We start from the raw sequence: 19339 nt of genomic DNA, 5'->3' as shown, positions 1-19339 counted from the left end.
TTAAGGAGTTCTTGAAGCAAAATACCCTGTAAGTTATCATTATTAAATAGATTACCATAGCTTTTCTAACATAAAAAGTATTGCAATTAAAATTATCAAAGTGATATACATAGAATTCATCTCACTGGATACATTTAATTCACACTAGGATAACCTTTGATTTCATGAAGGGAAATATCAACTGGTATAAGTGTCTATTTATCTATACCATGAAGACATTACAATGCCTACCTAATTTTCTAGTTAGTATACTACTATAATTTATTTCACACAAACAAAAACATGAAAAGTACTGGAAGACAGAGACAGACCATGATTCCCAAGCTTCCCTGGCCCCTCTTGGGAACATCGTGTTGAAGAAGTCAGTCCATTTCATTTCTCATTGTGTGGAAGGCTATCATTATTGGCCTATAGAGGTCTCACTTTGATTTAGACATTTTCTCTTTATACCGGCTCTTGAATTTCATTTCCCATTGAACCCATAATGTTTTGACATGTTTTTAAATATGTGAAAACCTTTGTGAAGCATGTTTTGCTTTGTGTATATATTTTATATTTGCATAAGTGAGAAGTTACTGTAGATTTTTATCTTCTGTTTTATTTTTACTTGATCTACTGTTTAAAAATATTCCCACTTTGCTGAAGCTATTTTGTTGCTTTTAACGGCTACACAATGTTTCATATTTTTTCTCTTAACTCTTCTAATGATAGTTAGAAGATAATGATAATTACTCTAATTCCCACCTAACCATAAATAACTGAGATGAATGCTGTCATGTAACCACTTTATCTCTCTGAGAATTTCTTCAGCTTGGATGAGTTCACAAGCATGACTGATGGGTCGATTCTTCTTCTGTGAGTACATAGTGACAGATTCTTTTGCAGACTGGCCATTTCAATCTTGTCTCCAAGAGAGACTGTGGGTTGTTGATTCCTATTGTCTCATTAGCACATCATTTAATCCACTTTCATACTATTTGCCAGGCTGTTGCCCAGAGTTATATCCCACTTTCATTTATTTGCAATTCTCAGACTTCTAGCAAAGTTGTACACTTCTTCATATATTTCTCTATTGTTCAGATTTCTGTGATCTTCTGATTTACATTTGTATCTTATGCTTTTTTACAGAACTTTGTGGGAGTTCTTTGTAAACTAATAATTTTAGCTTCTTTCTTAGAGTTGTATCTATGAAATACATGAAATCTGTTCTGTTTACATGAATACAAATGTATTAAATAAACAAATACTTATCAATTTTAGACACTGCAAATTCTTTTTTCCAAAGCTTTCATTTTAAAATTTTTAACAGATTATTTATTTGTCTGAAAGGCAGAGTTACAGAGAGGTATAAGCAGAGAGAGAGAGAGAGTGAGAGAGAGTGAGAGAGGAAGAAAGAGAGATCTTCTATCTGCTGGTTCACTCCCCAAGTGGCCACAACGGCCAGAGCTTAGCTGATCTATGGGTGCAGGGGTCCAAGGACTTGGACCATCTTCCTCTGTGGGAAACTGGATTGAAAGTGGAGCAGCCAGGACTCAAACCGGTGCCCATATGGTATGCTGGCACTGCAGGTCATAGCTTTACCTATTATGCCACAACTTTCTATCTGTGTATTTGGTTGACAGTGACTTTCATCGAAATCCTTAATTTTGATGTAATCAGATTCATTAAATCTTGCCATATAGTATCTGATTTTGTTCCTGTGCCTATGAATTATACAGGTAAACAGTTCCTCTAGAACTGTGAAAATGAGTGCCCTAATGTCATAAAGTAAGAACTTATAACTTTTATATTTTAGTGTATTATTTGGCCAAAGCAATTTTATTTTCCATGCTTAATGGGTAACTTTTTAATGAAGTATTATTTGTTTCATAATCACCCTTTCTACTTGTTTCTTCTTTATTGCCATTTATGTACGACCTGCATCTTCCCTTAGGTATTCAGACATACAATATTGAAGTTCCCCATCTACCTGTTCCATTAATTTTGCTCTGTCTGGTCTTGAGTGTCCAGTTTGCTGACATTATTTTTATCGAGGTTGAAATTGTCAAGTTTTCATTCATTTTTTTCTCATGGTTTCATGTTGTCCAAGGCCTACAAGCTACCTGGATGAGGACTGTGGCTGTCCTGATGGTGCGGGACTTGTTCCAGCACAGTTTCCATAGCCACAACCTCGTATTCTCCACTGTCAGCTTCCTGTCCCTAACCGGCAATCACGCCCCTCAGGGAACCTCCCTGTGCTCTGTCCATGATTCTGCTGTTTCACGCCTTCTCATTGCCAACTCTTGGTGCTTGGGTATGGAAAATGGCAAGAAGCATTCTCAGGAGCATGTTCTGTCCATGTTTTTTAATCTGTTCCTCTGCTCCGTTAGATGCTGGTGGTTTTCCTACCCATCACCCATTCCCACTCCCCCCAGCCCTGGGCTGGCACTGTTGTTTTACGTCTCAGGGTGGCATTAGGGTCGGCAGTGACTAACCAAGGTATTGAAGCCAGAGTAGTCCCACTGGCTCCAGGCTTTCCTCGACCCCTGACTGCGGTTTCTTCCCAGTGTACTTTAGGGGGTGCTCAAGGGTTTCCCTCTTTAAAGCATTTTTATGATTTTAAGGTATCCAGCATGAAAATAGATATTTGAAATAAATGTTTTTTTTTCAATTTTTTTTATTTGACAGGTAGAGATATAGACAGTGAGGGAGAGAGACAGAGAAAAAGGTCTTCCTTCCGTTGGTTCACTCTCCAAATGGCCGCCACAACCGGCGCTGTGCTGATCCAAAGCCAAGAGCCAGGATCTTCCTCTGTGTCTCCCATGTGGGTGCAGGAGCCCAAGCACTTGGGCCATCCTCCACTGCCCTCCCGGGCCACAGCAGAGAGCTGGGCTGGAAGAGGAGCAACTGGGACTAGAACCTGGCACCCATATGGAATGCCGGCACCTCAGGCGGAGGATTAACCAAGTGAGCCACAGCACCGGCCCCTGAAATAAATGTTTTAATTAGAGTATAATGCATACATAAGGCTGAAAAATTATAAAATAACCTTCTGTAAATGTTTATAAAATTTTATAGCAGCTAGGTTAGGAAATAAAACATTAGTAACACCCCAGAAACCTCCTAAAGAATCACTCTAAGTCAAAAAACCCCAAAGATAGAGCATGAAAAAATATTTTTAGCATATTGGTTCAAAAACATGTTATCAAATTGTCTTCAACTGTGCCTTTGTGCTTTTATTAGTGTGACTTCCAGAAATTTTGAAATTCCATATGTGACTTGCACACAGCATATGGCATTTCCTACTGGATGGTGCCTGCCCATTTGATGGTGTCTGACAGAGCTGACTGGAGTTCCCCGCAGATTAATTATGATTGAAAAGGAAAAAGGAAGGCCTGTCATAAAAAACTCCTCAAAACTTTGAGTAATGAAAAATAAGTACACATTGAGTGTTCTCAGAGTTGTTGTTTAAAAATATGTCACTTGATCACAGATTTCCTGGTTTTAGATGTTTTTCTATTTTCATCTTCACATTTCTTCATTTCAGAGAAACGCTGTGGCTTTCCTAGTGTGGAAAATGGAAGAATCGCCCAATATTACTACACTTTTAAAAGTTTTTACTTTCCAATGAGCATAGACAGAAAATTGCCATTTTTCTGCTTGGCTGGTTACACGACTGAAACAGGGAAGCACGAAGCACAAACGAGATGCACCGCGCAAGGCTGGGCCCCAGAGCCGCGGTGCTTCAGTAAGTTGGCGGGCGCAGGACTCCTCTGAGTCGGATAGTAGAAAGAAACATCAATGAAATACGGAAAGTGGTTAAATCTTTTGGTAGGCAAGAACAAAAGTACTGGCCATCTTCTTACAAAGTGTCATATTCTGAAATCCACAAATAGTGCTTTCTCATGAAAATGTTATTTTCTTTCTTCGTTTTTAATAATACCTTGTGAAGAGGGTAAGAGTAAGAGCGGAAGTTATCCCATTGCAGGTGCAGGCAGCTGAGTGGTTTTTCAGTAATGAGGGACTTTTATAGCTCCGGAAGCCAGAAAACTGGTTGAATACCGGCCTCAGCAAGGCAAGATCGTTGGAGCAGTGCTCTATCCTTTTGAAAACCCTTCCTCCTTTGTGTGCCAGCTTCTCTCATAATTTCCACTAAAAATCATGTTTTTCTAAATTTTGAATTCAGATTTGTGAGAAGATAATCTGATAACTTAATCCCTTTATTTCATGTCAGATTATGCTGTAGTCAAACTATCAGTTGTCTTCTATTGGGTCAGATGATCTATCTTGAGCTAAGAATTCCCTAAACCTCTGCTTTTTGAGGTAAGGACTTTAGTTGAGTCAGTTTTTTTTTTTTTTAAAGATTTATTTATTTATTTATTTATTTGGAAGCGTTATACAGAGAGAGAAGGAGAGGCAGAGATAGAGAGATCTTCCATACACTGGTTTACTCCCCAGATGGCCGCAACAGCCAGCACTGCGCTGATCTGAAGCCAGAAGCCAAGAGCCTCCTCTGGGTCTCCCATGTGGGTACAGGGGCCCAAGGGCCTAGGCCATCCTCTACTGTTTTCCCAGGCAATAGCAGAGAGCTGGATCGGAAGTGGAGCCGCTGATACTTGAACCGGAGTCCATATAGTATGCCGGTACTGCAGGCACTGCAGGCTTTACCTGCTATGCCCCAGTGCTGTCCTCAGTTGAGTCAGTTTTATTAGAAGAAGGGGTTCAGTGTGGTAGCTAATATGGTTGACATATCTAGTAAACAGATCCATTATCCATTCTATGACTTATGGACAAAATATAAATTTAAGCATTACACTTTTAGGATTAACATGGATCATAGATTCACATTAACAAATAAATCCCTTGCACAACTAGAGCATAGAAATAAATTAAACAGTCACATTTATTAACTAATTGAGTATGTAGGAAAGAAGATTGAAATGGAAGCCAGAAAAGATCAGCATATCAGTTAACATACAACTTTTGCAGCCAGGCTGACCTCCAGTGAATTCAGCTCCAACACTGGGACGTTATATACCATCCTGATGGTCGGTTTCTTATCTATGAAATAGATAGAATACTGCTTCAGTTAAATCATTTATGTAGTGTTCTGCCACACAGAAAATAGGAAATATATTTAAACTAATATTAGCCTTAGACAAGTCTCCTAACACTTCTGAACTGGTTTTCTGAATGTAGTTTATAGAAATGACAGAGCTCCATAATGCTATAATAATTTTATTATCTAATGTGTTTTTTAGCAAGTATTTACTAAAAATTAACACTGGAAACTCTAAGATCCACAGCAACTATCTGTCCTACAGTCACAATCTGTGTGTACTGACTACTCAGTCTTGTGTAGCTGGGTGATCCCAAAATACTTGCTGAAAGACTGAATGAAAAAGCGTTTTCATATTAAGTTTGCAGAACTACTTAAGGACTCATAGAATAGATGTGTGTTTTTGTTACATGATGTTAAAACTCATAGAACACAGTACCTTTAAAAATATTAAGAATGGATACATTTTCATTTATTTATTTGTGTGTTGAGTTGGAGAGACGGAGAAGAGAGAGATCAAGAGCGTTATCATCTACTAATTCACTCCTTAAATGCTTATAATGGCGAAGGCTGGATCAAGGCTGAAGGCAGAGACCAGGTACTCAGTGCAGGTCGTCACAGAGGTGGCAGGGACCCACCTACTTGTCCCGCCATTTCTGCTTCTTAAGGTCTGCATTCAAAGGCCGCTGGAGTCAGGACTCAGAGCCAGGTATTGAACCCAAGCTCTCCAGCGTAACACAGTGGCATTTTAGCTACTAGCCAAACACTGCCCCTCTGGATATATTTTCTAAAAGTAGGTGTGGTAGGAGTAGGAATGACTATAAGGTCTGAAATTAATAAATGCAAATAAATTCAATGTGAACTTGAATCAATTTTCAAAGAAATTTTATGTATCAATGCAAAATGTTTCCACAATTAAATTAAATCAAAGAATTGTGAAGGAAATATTATTATTTTCCATTGTACTTCATATTTCAACTGAGAATAATATTATATTTTTGTCTTAATTTTACAACTTCATGAAAGATAATGTCATCAGGTTAAGAAAATAAATGTATTTTTCCATAGAAAAATGTGCAAAGCCTGAACTGAGAAATGGTTACATCTCGGATGCAAAACTGGCGTACAAAGTCAGAGAGAACATGCGTTACGGTTGTGCTTCAGGATACAAAACCACTGGAGGGGAAGATGAAGAGGTGGTTCAGTGTCTTGCAGATGGGTGGTCTTCTCCTCCAGCCTGCAGGCAGCTTCATGGTATGTGTGGGAGCACCATTTCCTAAAACCATAGGGGAAAACTGGTGAGGCGTGTCCATTCTTACACTGATAAGCATGTTTATATCATTTATTTTTCTTTGTCTCTGCAAGTGTGAGAAGTTGACATTATATTTTCTCATATGCTAAATGTTTCCTTAGTCTGAGTGTTCTCAAATCCTACTCCAGTGGGTCCAACTTCATACTAGCAGAAAAGTATTTGAATGGAATAAAATCAAAGGGCTTTAATCTTTTTCTTGCAGCATATGTAAATCAATATTTTCTTTACTACAGAAAAATATAAGTCTTGCACATTATTTATACTATAAACTGATGTTAAATATACTTAAAAATCATCCAATACTTGAACATACACATTGTTAGTGTGATGAAAATTGTTTCAGTTGTACGTATCCACAATTCACAGAGTGTAAAAAAAATGAGAATAGAAGCAAAGGCAATTTTTGACTACTTTTCCATTTTGCCAAGCATTAATTTTGCCTTGTATTCTTAAGGTTGAAACTATATTTGGAGTTTCTCTTTAATATTCTAGGTTATTGATGAAGTTTGTCAATAACTAACTTCAATTTTTTTTTAGAAACTTGTTTGGTGCCTGAATTGAACAATGGAAATTATTCCACAATGCAGAAAACATTCAAAGTGAAGGAGAGCGTGCAGTATGAATGTTCTCCTGGCTACTACACGGCTGGAGGACAGAAGACAGAGGAAGTGGAGTGTCGCCCACATGGGTGGTCGGTCACACCAAAGTGCACCAGTAGGTTCTCCTGTCAAATAAAATCTGCTTTCACTCTGAAAAATTTCCCTCACAAAATGTTTATAGTTTGTCATGTGAGTTGTGTTCCATTTTCTATACTCGGTTTTTGCTCATGAATTTCATTATATTCATAGTAGGTTTTGATCACTGAAAGTTTAAAACTGAAAAATCCTTTAGCTCAAATAATTAATTTAAGAAAAGCCCAATTATATCAAATAAAAATGCTAAATGAATTCATAAGCTTTAATCAGTTAAACAGATTATGGCAAATTTATCATTTTCTGTACCAGATATGGTATGTAAGTTGTAAGGAAATTTTGTCCTAGCAGGAAAACTAAACCTTCTCTTATAACTTATTTTTTCATTTTTAGAATTAAAATGCTCTCCTTTAGGATTAATAGAACATGGTTATTTCCATCCTGTAAAGCAAACCTATGAAGAAGGAGATGTAATTCAATTTTTCTGTCATGAAAATTATTACCTAAGTGGACCTGATTTAATTCAGTGTTACAACTTTGGCTGGTACCCAGAATCTCCCGTATGTGAAGGTAAGTGTTCATATTTCACACCCTGCTCAGGAAAAATCCCATGTCTTTATTAGCTTTCCTCTCTGTGAGTGCTGAAGAAAATGTCTGTGGTGCTATCTAATTCTTGAATATTATTTTAAAAACAGATAACGTCTTTTCAATCAGCACTATTTTCAGCCATCTGCCATATACTTCATAGGAAGAAATCTTCAGTTTTCTGTTAGTTTGCCAAGTAGATATATCTTAAATTTAACATCTTAAAATACCAGTTATGAAGTTGAATTTCTTCTTACAATGGGCGAGTTCCCTTCGACTTCTCCAGTGACTGAGGCAGCCTCTTGAAGGTTCCTTCTTAACTGACCACATATTTCCAGATGAGAGAATTCGATCTCTAAAACAGTGGAGGAAAGAGCTGAAAAAGCAGATGATATCATCCAGAAGTGAAAATGGAAAACTAGGTCGTCTAAGAAGGGTCACCCAAACACATCTAAGAAGGGCCACCCAAAAGGTAGCCGAGGCTACCTTTCTGTCAACCGATGTGTTCTAAGCAGGTGGTGTGCTTGCCAGTTCACACACTACAGTGTGATATGAAGAAGTGCATAATCTAGCAGAGGAAACATGAAGAAACAATTACTATGATGTGATTAATGATTTAAAAACCATGAGCAAAATGTTTGAATAAGCAGGAAAATAATATTCAATGTTTTAGAATAATTAAGAATATTTTAATTCAGAGACACACGGGATCAAGAACAGATCTACCACCTAATTCTTCTTTGCAGTATTTACTTCATGAGTTTTAGAATTTTTTTCACATTGTGTTCCCTACTTTATAAGTTGCTTTAGTGCTAAAGAAGAGAATGCATGTGAAAAGCTTGCTGCTTTATCATTGTCGTCATGCAAGTTGTGCAAAGCCACCACTCAGCAGCAATGTCTATGTCACCGTAGACACTGGCTCCACGGCCTCAGAGCGGAACCACGTGGCAGGCAGGGTGTTGGATGGCAGGGCCAGTCTCCACTGAGCTACAGTCTTCTCCCAAACTCACTGGGTCCTTGGCAGGGTTCATGCGCTGCAGGCTGCTGAGCTGAGAGCCCCAGCTTGTGGCCGGCTGTCTGGGGGTGGCAGCTGCCTGCCCCTTGCCTCAGGGCTGTCTACTCTGGGAAACACACAGTGTGGCAGGGAAGAGAGTGTCCCAGCAAGCAGGGCCTTTCACCTTCTGAGACATGATTGTGTCTACACAGTCACATAGGAAGCCACCTCCTCTGCTCTCCTCTGCTGCCCGGAGCCTGTCAGTGCCCATTTGGAGGTTGGGGTGAAAGGGGTGCTCCTAGACTCTCCCTGCCCACCTTTCTATGGTGCTTGGCTCAGTTTGCATTCTCACTAAATCTGTGTTACCTCTGGCAATTATGCGGATGCTTTTCCATAAGGAAGAAGAACTCGATGTCCTCCTCCACCTGTGCCTCTGAACTCCAAAATTCAAACACATTCAACAACCTACCGTCATGGAGAAACAGTTCACATACAATGTGAACTAAATTTTGAGATCCAGGGGTCAGAAGAAATACGCTGTGAAAATGGAAAATGGACAGAACCTCCAAAATGCGTTGGTTTGTAACACCTTGAACAAGGTTTCCCTAAAGTGAAATGTGCATATGAGGGCATTTCAAAAAGTTCATGGAGGGGCCGGTATTGCGGAATAGTGAGTTAGGCTGCCACTTGCGATGCTGGCATCCCGTATGAGGGCTGGTTTGAAGCTCCCCCACCCCAGCTGCTCCACTTAATCCAGCTCCCGGTAGCAGTGGAAGATGACCCAAGTGGGGGCCTTTGTGACCCATGTGGGAGTCCCGGCTCATGGTTTCTGTCTGCCTCGGCCCTGGCCTTTGTGGTCATTTGAGGAGTGAAACAGAGGCTGGAAGATCTCTCTCTGTCTCTCCTTCTTTCTCTTTAACCCTCTATCTATCAAATAAATAAATAAATCTTTGTAAGGAACAGGCTCTGTGGCACAGCAGTTTAAGCAATAGCCTGAAATGCTGGCATCCCATATGGGTGCTGGTTCGAGTCCTGGCTGCTTCACTTCCAATCCAGTTCTCTGCTTATAGCCTGGGAAAGCAGCAGAAGATGGCTCAAGTCCTTGGATGCCTACACACATTTGTGAGACCCAGGAAGAGGCTCCTGACTCCTGGCTTCTGATCAACCCAGTTCCAGCCATTGTAGCCATTTGGGGAATGAACCAGCAGATGGAAGATCTCTCTGTGTCTCTCCTTCTCTTGCTCTGTAACTCTGCTTCTGCTTTCAAATAAGTAAATACATTTTAAAGATTTGAGGGGCTGGTGCTGTGGTGAAGCAGGTAAAGCCACTGCCTGTAGTACTGGCTTCCCATATGGGCGCCAGTTCAAGTCCCGGCTGCTCCACTTCCAATCCAGCTCTCTGCTATGGCCTGGGAAAGCAGTGAAGGATGGCCCAGGTCCTTGGGCTCCTGCACCCATGTGGGAGACCCGGAAGAAGCTCCTGGCTTTAGATTGGCACAGTTCTGATTGCAAGCATCTAGGGAGTGAATCAGCAGATGGAAGACTTTCTCTCTTCCCCCCCCCCCCTCTCTCTCCCTCTCCCTCTCCCTCTCTCTCTCTCTCTCTCTTTCTCTGCCTCTCTGTAACTCTGCCTTTCAAATAAATCTTTAAAAGAAAACAAGATTTGACTTAGGTCATCTTCTGCTGCTTTCCCAGGTGCATAACAGGGAAAGTGGAGCAGCCAGGACTAGAATTGGCACCTATATGGAATGCCAGTGCTGCAGGAGGCAGCTTAACCTGCTATGCCACAGTGCCAGTCACAATAAATAAATCTTTTTAAAAACGCATAAAAAAGTTCATGGATGTCGCTCCCCCTCTTCGTGGAGGAACGACACAGGACCCTGCGCTGTTCTTTCTGTCCGCTCGGCCCTCCCCGGGTTTGCTGCTGGTTCTTCCCGGGTTGGCTACTATCCCTTCCACCTCCGTGGAAGGGCAGTTCCCCCTGGCCGCATTCCCCACTTCCGCAGGGGAGCGGCACACCGCCGGCCGGCTCTCTCGGGGGCTGCACGGGTTCCCTTAGATGTTCCCCATAGATGTTCCTGGTGCATGCCGTCTCTCTCCTCCTTTATAGTCCTCCTCCGCCAATCCCAACTCGGCTGAGTACGCTGCTCTCCAATCAGGAGCAAGTCCTACAGTTAATTGGTTGAACTGGAGGCAGCTGTGCGGAAGCTGTTTACTTCTCTCCCAGCGCCATATTGTGGGAGAGCAGATGCATAGAATAAGTCCTAATTCGAGTAACTTAGTCTAGTCCGGATTGCTCCCCACAATGGAAAAACTGGAATTTAAAGATATTTATTTTGGGGCCAGCTCCGAGGCTCACTAGGCTAATTCTCCGTCTTGCGGCGCTGGCACACCGGGTTCTAGTCCCGGTCGGGGTGCCGGATTCTGTCCCAGTTGCCCCTCTTCCAGGCCAGCTCTCTGCTGTGGCCAGGAAAGTGCAGTGGAGAATGGCCCAAGTGCTTGGGCCCTGCACCCCATGGGAGACCAGGAGAAGCACCTGGCTCCTGGCTGCGGATCAGCGCGGTGCGCCAGCTGCAGCGCGCTGGCCGCGGCGGCCATTGGAGGGTGAACCGACAGCAAAGGAAGACCTTTCTCTCTGTCTCTCTCTCTCTCACTGTCCACTCTGCCTGTCAAAAAATAAAAAAAAAAAAGATATTTATTTTGATGCAAAAACATTTGAAACCCACAAGTGGTTTTTTTCAGAGTAGGCATTTTGCATGAATTATTGAAGGCCCTTTCATACTTAGCTAAATGATCTTTTTAACTTGTATCTTTCAGAAGAAAAGGAGAAGGTAGCCTGTGTGCAGCCACCTGTCATTGAGAATGGTGCAGCAAACCTGCACTCTGAGACTTACTACAGTGGGGATACAGTGTCATACACATGTGAAAGTGGCTACCATCTCCGTGGAGCAAATGAGATAACTTGTAACCGTGGGAAATGGACAGCTCCCCCTGAATGTGCCGGTACGTGTTTGCAGGTAATTCCATAGCTAGGCCCACAAGGAAAACATTTCCATTCTGGGTATTTAATCCACATACTCATAGCAAGAGACCACTGCTTAGAAGACTTAGAAACTCTTTGTGATTGCACCTGCTCTGCCATTTGTGTGTGGGTGTGTGTATTAAATTCTAGCCATAGAATTTAAGACAATGGAAAGAATACTTTAAAGAAATACTTTAAAGCTAGACACTGTTATCTGACCCATGTGATGTGATGACTACAGACTTTAAATGGCAGCACAAAAATATAATGTGCTTCATGAGAGAAGTAAGCAAGGGCGAACTGTACTGAGTGCCTGCCCTGAGCAAGGCCAATTCCCTCTTCTTCTCTTTCTGTCCTGCTCGTAGGATAGAGAACTCTGTTCCTGACTTCAGGTGAGTTCAGCTGATACTCCCTGTGCACCTGGTCATTCTGAAACATACACCCTTTGGAGACATGCACCAAAGAGTACCACCAAGTAACACTATCACTCTTGGGTGCTTTTTCCTGTCATCCTTTGTGGGGAGCAACCCGGACTAGACTAAGTTACTGGAATTAAGACTTATTCTATGCATCTGCTCTCCCACAATATGGCGCTGAGAAGGGAGAAACAGCTTCTACGCAGCTGCCTCCAGTTCAACCAATAAACTGTAGGACCTGCTCCTGATTGGAGGAGAGCAGCGTACTCGGCGTGTGGGTAGCAGAGTTGGGATTGGTGGAAGAGGACTATAAAGGAGGAGAGAGACAACATGCACCAGGAACATCTAAGAGGAACACCTGTGCAGCCCCCGAGAGAGCCGGCCGGCGGTGTGCCGCTCCCCCGCGGAAGTGGGGAAAGTGGCTAGGGGGAACCGCCCTTCCACAGAGGTGGAAGGGACGGTAGCCAACCCGGGAAGAACCAGCAGCAAACCCGGGGAGGGCCGAGCAGACAAAAGAACAGCGCAGGGTCCTGTGTCGTTCCTCCACGAAGAGGGGGAGCGACAATCCTTCTCCTGTCTTGATCAGAACATGGTTACCTGGGATATTGATTGCTATGGCTATAAAGAATGCTGAAGAAATTATCAGAATAAAGAGAGGGGTTGTTGCATTGGTGGTAAAGCCACCGCCTGCAATGCAACTGCAAGTTGGTGTCTCAGCTGCTCCGCCTCTGATCCAGCTCCCTGCTAAAGGCCTGGGAAAACAGGAGTTTTTGGACCCCTGCCACTCATATGGGAGACCTAGATGAAACCCTTGGCTTTGACCTGGGCCAGCACTGGTAGTAGCAGTCATCTGGATGTGAATAAGGGAATGCGAGATCTCTCTCTTCTCTCTCTCTCTCTGTGTCTGTCTTTCTGTCTCTGTCTCTTTCTCTTTCTCTCTCTGTAACTCTTTCAAATAAAAAATAAACCTTAAAAAAAAAAAGATTCCAGAGGTGGAAAAGCAAGAACAACAATAGATGTTTCTTCCATGGGTTTATTGAGACCCGAGATAAAGATGAAAGAGAAGAAAATAAAAGTGGAGATTCCAAAGGCCAGCTGTAAAATGGAATGTAATCTTCAGGCTAAAGAACACGACTTCCCTTTCTAGATGTTTTAAGAATATCTATCATAATTCTTTCACAATCAAGAGAAGAGAAAAATATGCATACTTGTTTTTCAGGGAAACATGTTCTTTCCTGGTTGGTAAATGTTTAAAATATTGGAGCTGCATAATACTCATCTTGTTTATGATGGATTTGGAAATCCATTGTCCTAAATTATACAGTATAAATATTTAGATTCGATAGTCTGGGTAACTACATTATATAATTATGCTGTTTTGAGTTCCTGTTAATTTTGAAACAATTTCTTTTCCTAGAAAATAAGGAACATTGTAAGCCTCCACCCAATGTAACCAATGGAGCTGTTGTCAATGAGTCGCGGCTGAGTTACACATCAGGATCCTCAGTGGAATACAGATGCAACGAATATTACTTACTGAGGGGATCAAAAATATCTCATTGTGAGCAAGGAAGATGGTCACCTCCACCTGTTTGCTTGGGTAAGAAAGAGAAACACTAAATTTCTTTTATTACCATGTTTATATTTTTATGTTATTTTCTTACAGTGTCTCATAGCAAAAATAAGATGATTATGTATAAATCCTTTTCCCCAAATTGTTTTCTCATCTCACTCCTAGCAGGAGAAAAGCTTCAATGTCTTAGTTTCTGGCATTACAGTAATTCTTACTCCATTATTGTTTTTATTATGGTACAATATACCATAACATAACATAAAATTACCATTTTAAGCATTTTAAGTATTCTATTCAGTGGCATTAGCCATATCAAATTTTTATAACCAATTCCTTTTAGTGTTGTTTTCCCTCTACCTGAATATTTCCCTCTACAATAACCCTCAATGCCTCTGCTTATACTGTTCTCAGAACGTCCTTTGGAGATTTTGTAAATCCAGTTCTTTCCTTGATTAAGCACAGTGTTAACTCTTCTTGCCACCACTGCCTCCCTTGAGTGACCATGCTATATCTTGTTGATCCTATAAAATTGTTTTTAGCTACTCTAAATGTATTTTTTCCAAAAGAAACCTTTTGTTTAAGGAATACAAACTTTACACATTTCATAAGTACAACTTTAGGAATATAGTGATTCTTCCCACCATGCCCATCCTCCCACCCACACTCCCATCCCTCCTCCTCCTCCTCCTCCCTCTCCCATTCCCAGTACCAGTCCCATTCTCCACTAAGATACATTTTTTTTTGACAGACAGAATGGACAATGAGAGAGAAAGACAGAGAGAAAGGTCTTCCTTTTCCGTTAGTTCACCCCCCAATGGCTGCTGCGGCCGGCGCGCTGCAGCCGGCTCACGGCGCTGATCCGAAGGCAGGAGCCAGGTACTTATCCTGGTCTCCCATGGGGTGCAGGGCCCAAGTACTTGGGCCATCTTCCACTGCCCTCCCAGGCCACAGCAGAGAGCTGGCCTGGAAGAGGGGCAACCAGGACAGAACTGGCACCCTGATCGGGACTAGAACCCGGTGTGCCAGTGCCACAGGTGGAGGATTAGCCTATTGAGCTATGGCGCTGGCCACATTTTCAATTAACTTTATACACAGAAGACTAACTCTATACTAAGTAAAGAGTTCAACAATTTGCACACACACACACACACACACACACAAACTGTTCCTCCACAGTCGAGACAAGGGCTGTTCAAAGTCATTACATCTCAAAGTTAATTTCACTTTTTTTTAGAAACTTAATTAACCTTTTTTTAAGATTTATTTATTTGAAAGGCAGAGTTACAAAGAGGCAGAGGCAGAGAGAGAGAGGGATATACCTTCTATCTGCTCGTTCACTCTCTGAATGGTCACAAAAGTTGGAGCTGAGCCAATATGAAGCCAACTGCATGGAATTTCTTCTGGGTCTCCTACATGTTTACAGGGGGCCCGAGGACCTGGGCAATCTTTCATTGCTTTCTCAGGCAATTAGTAGGAAGCTGGATTGGAAGAGTGGCAGCCGGGACTCGAACCAGTGCCCATATGGAATGACAGTACTGCAAGCAATGGCTTTACTGACTATACCACAGCACCAGCCCACTTAATGAACTTTAAAGAAGCACCCAAGAATGATACATCTTTTGTGAGCACTTAGACATAACTATAACTTATGAGACATAAGAATATCCTCCACTTAATATATTAAAAGAAATAAGTCCTTGAAAATGAGTTTTATCATTAATCAAGGAAGCATCTAAGAAAACAAGCAATGGAGTTGGATAATTAGGCATAATTAAGACTTATGAGACCCAAGAATATCCTCCACTTAATACACTGAAATGAAATAAATCTTTGAGAACCAGTTTTACTGTTAATTCTCAGAATACAACTCTTTGAGGACAGAGGTCCTGCATAGGAAGTTAGTGCACTGTGACTCCTGTTAATTTAACAACTAACACTCTTACATATAACGTCAATGATCACCCAAGGCTCTTGACATGAGCTTCCTAGGCTATGGAACCCTTTTGGATGCACAAATTCTGTCAGTATTTAGACAAAGCCATAAACAAAGTGTAAGTTCTCTCCTCCCTTCAGAGAAAAGTACCTCCTTCTTTGATGACAACTTCTTTCCACTGGGGTCTCACCCATGGGGGTCCTTCTTGTAGGACTTTTTTGCCACAATGTCTTGGCTTTCCAGGCCTGAAATGCTCTTGAGGGCTTTTCAGCCAGAATACCTTAAGGGCTGATTCTGAGGTCAGAATGCTACTTAAAGTGATTTTCATTCTATGAGTCTGCTGTATGGACTGCTTCCCTTGTTGGAGCATTCACTCCTTTTTAATTCTATTATTATTACTAGATACTTAATCCTATTTATATGATCATCTTAACATTTATTCCTATTCATGTGATCACTTTAACACTTAAGATAGCATTTTTACTACTCAGCTTAAGGGGATTTGGGGTCCCATGGCAAATTCTTACACTGTACTCTTAGAAGTAAGTCCATAGAAATGTATGCAGTACTGTACAGCTTTACAGTTATAAACTTCATACATTTAAGATTACAACTTTAGGAACATGGTGATTCTTCCCACCGTGCCCGCATTCCCACCTATACTCCACCCCTCTTTCTTTCTTTTTTTTTTTTTAAGATTTATTTTATTCATTTGAAAGACAGAGTTAAAAAGAGAAGTAGAGATGGAGAGAGGTCTTCCATCCGCTGGTTCACTCCCCAGGTGGCCACAATGCTGGAGCTGTGCTGATCCAAAGCCAGGAGTCAGAAGCTTCTTCTGGGTTTCCCACATGGGTGCAGGGGCCCAAGGACTTGGTCCATCTTCTACTGCTATCCCAAACCATAGCAGAGAGCTGGATTGGAAGAGGATCAGCTGGGACTAGAACTGGCATCCATATAGGAAGCCAGTGCTTCAGGCCAGGGCTTCAACCCGCTGCACAATAGCGCTGGCCCTGACCCCTCTTTTTTTTTGGATTAAGGCATGATATAATGACTTTTCATGTTTCAAGTGGAAAATTGAGACAGTTATCTAAGTAATTACTTATAATGTGATAACTTTAAGAAGATAATATTCACCTCTTGTCCTACACCTATGCATTCACTTTATTTTTTGATTTTGCTGCCTAGAATTATAAATAAAAGTAATGCAAGTGGTCACAGTTGCATTTATGTGTTACATTGTGACTTCTCCAAATAGACAGTGACACACTAAACTTCCTGAGTTAAAATATTATTTATATAAAAAATTTAAACTACAAAGCAAATCATTAGAATTTACCAGAAAATTGGTAAGTAAATTGAAGTAACTAGAAATAAACAGAAAATATCAGCAACCTTGACTGAAACTATTGCTCTTCATGGTTAATGACTTAGATGATTGTTTTTTCAATCTGTTTCTTCACACACACACACACACACACACCCCACTACCACCACCAAAATGGCTGTCATGCTGTGCAAAGCTTGAGTATTGTGTTTTTTTTCAATTAAAATTATTATGAGCACGGTTTTATATATTTCTAAAATATCTAATTAAGTGGCTGCATAGTATTCCATAATTCAGATATATATATATATAATTTCATAATCAACTGAACTTTATAGACAAATGTGGTGTCCAGTATTCCTATGCTAGAAAGAGTGCTTTATGTAACTAAAATTTGTACATTAAAAATTTTTAATTTTTAAAAAGCTACTTACAAGTATTTTGTCCATGTTTTATTTCTTATTATTTATCAGATTTTCTGAAGTTAAATTTCTGAATCAAATAGATCTGGAATTTTAATGTTGACTTTTTAATCACCAAATTATTCTCCTGAATGCTTATTAGGATTTATAACCCTACCATCAGTGAATTAAAGTAGTAGTTTCTAAATCTATGTCAACTTGGAACATTTTAACTTCACATTGATTGTTAATTTTGTAAGAAAATTGTCTAGTGGCCACAGTTTTTTTTCTTTTAATGAATTGATTGTTCACAGTTTCACTCTTCATACTTAAAAGAACTGTGTCCATAAATTATGTTATCTATGTGGGAATCATGACATTGTGACTTTTTAAATTTTCTTTTTCTATCTGGTATTTTTTTTTTTTTTGAGAGAGAGACAGAGAGAGAGAGAGTTATAGACAGTGAGAGAGAGAGAGACAAAGAGAAAGGTCTTCCTTCCGTTGGTTCACCCCCCAGATGGCCCAAAGCGAGGAGCCAGGTGCTTCCTCCTGGTCTCCCATGGGGGTGCAGGGACCCAAGCACCTGGGCCATCCTCCACTGCCTTCCCGGGCCACAGCACAGGGCTGGACTGGAAGAGGAGCAACCGGGACAGAATCCGGTGCCCCGACCGGGACTAGAACCCCGGGGTGCCGGTGCTGTAGGTGGAGGATTAGCCTAGTGAGCCAGGGCACTGGCCCTCTATCTGGTATCTTAAAATGTACATAAACTTAAGTCTTGTGCACGTCTCACCTTTCATTTGTGTTTTCTCCTTTCAAATAATTATTAAGAATCTATTCCTATTCAAATTCAGATATGTCTTCACCTGTAATTATCCTAGTACTCTTGGTGAAAATCTTTTTGACATTAAGTTTTGATGATGTGATTGATATTGCGTTGAACTGGAGTATAGACATCTCTGAGGACAGAGGGTGGATTAAAACAGTGATGGCAAAGCTAGTATGGAAACAACCCCTTAGGGAATAACCAGGCTTAAATTAATCTGTCCTCTATAACTAAATTGTGTTGAGACAGGTGTGGTGCTAGTGAAGCAAAGCAAATGACAGTCACTTTCATCAAGGGGAGAGGAGAGAGCTTTGCACATCTGATGTATCCGTTGGAATTGAAAGTATTATCAACACTAATTCACACATGGTGTGATAGAGAGGAGACTTTTCTACATACACACTGTTATTCCAGGCGTTATGGACCTCTAACCTCTGCCCACACTTCCCAATCTCCTGCACTGCAGTCACTCTCCTTTCCTTGTACTTTCTCAAATACCTCAGGACCTTTGCACTGCTCACCTGCTCTGCCAGCGACGGTTTCATTAAAAGACAACATGGTTCACACCTCAGCTAAGTTTTTGTGCAAATGTCATTTCTTACTTAGGCATACCACAGACACCGTATTTAACAATGCAGCCTTTCTTCCCAAACCGTGTTAATAGCTCCTGCTGCCATTACTCTTTTTGCCATCTAAGCTTTCATATGCAGTAGCTAAATATTTACAAATTATTGTGGGCGTTTCTTCTCCTTGGAAGCTGTGCTCCGTGGAGGCATGAGTCTTTGTTTTGTTGACTCATATGTGAGGGGACTTCCAACAGTTCATGGAAAATGTGTGTGAGGAAAAAACCAGGCATGAATTCAAAAGTTTTCCATCAATTAATGAACTTATCTTTTAATTCCATGTTTCCATAAGTGTTTTGAAGTACTCTCATACATCAAATGGCGTGTTTTCAATGAATATTTATACAATAAATACACTTTTGACATCAAGGTTTTTACTTTATAAAAAGGAAATCATTATTAAACTGAGTACTTACTCTCCCTAAACAACGCTTACAATATTTCAAAGTAAGAGGGTTTAATTTTATGACATAATGAAGACAAAAACAAATGCATAAACTCATTTGATAATGAAAAGGCTGTATATTATTATACACATGTGTTGTGCTTTAATAATGAAAAAATAAAACATAAAGTATGACATTTGATGCCATCAAATTTTTAT

The 19339-nt window shown here is 40.8% G+C and overlaps 1 protein-coding gene across 1 annotated transcript in view; it reads left to right on the top strand.

Moving 5' to 3' along the window:
* F13B (coagulation factor XIII B chain) overlaps positions 1–19339 on the top strand; it is a 29718-nt gene that overhangs the window by 993 nt on the left and 9386 nt on the right. The window contains exons 2-8 of the mRNA XM_008268712.4: positions 3527–3727; positions 6107–6292; positions 6888–7064; positions 7436–7612; positions 9020–9199; positions 11438–11623; positions 13476–13658. Coding sequence (XP_008266934.1) covers positions 3527–3727; positions 6107–6292; positions 6888–7064; positions 7436–7612; positions 9020–9199; positions 11438–11623; positions 13476–13658 — 1290 coding nt within the window. The remainder of the gene's footprint in view (positions 1–3526; positions 3728–6106; positions 6293–6887; positions 7065–7435; positions 7613–9019; positions 9200–11437; positions 11624–13475; positions 13659–19339) is intronic.

This window comes from Oryctolagus cuniculus, chromosome 13, assembly GCF_964237555.1.
Source record: "Oryctolagus cuniculus chromosome 13, mOryCun1.1, whole genome shotgun sequence".
In the NCBI taxonomy this organism is placed as follows: Eukaryota; Metazoa; Chordata; class Mammalia; order Lagomorpha; family Leporidae; genus Oryctolagus; species Oryctolagus cuniculus.
Note: the sequence above shows the minus strand (reverse complement) of the source record. Positions and strands in the feature narration are given on the sequence as shown.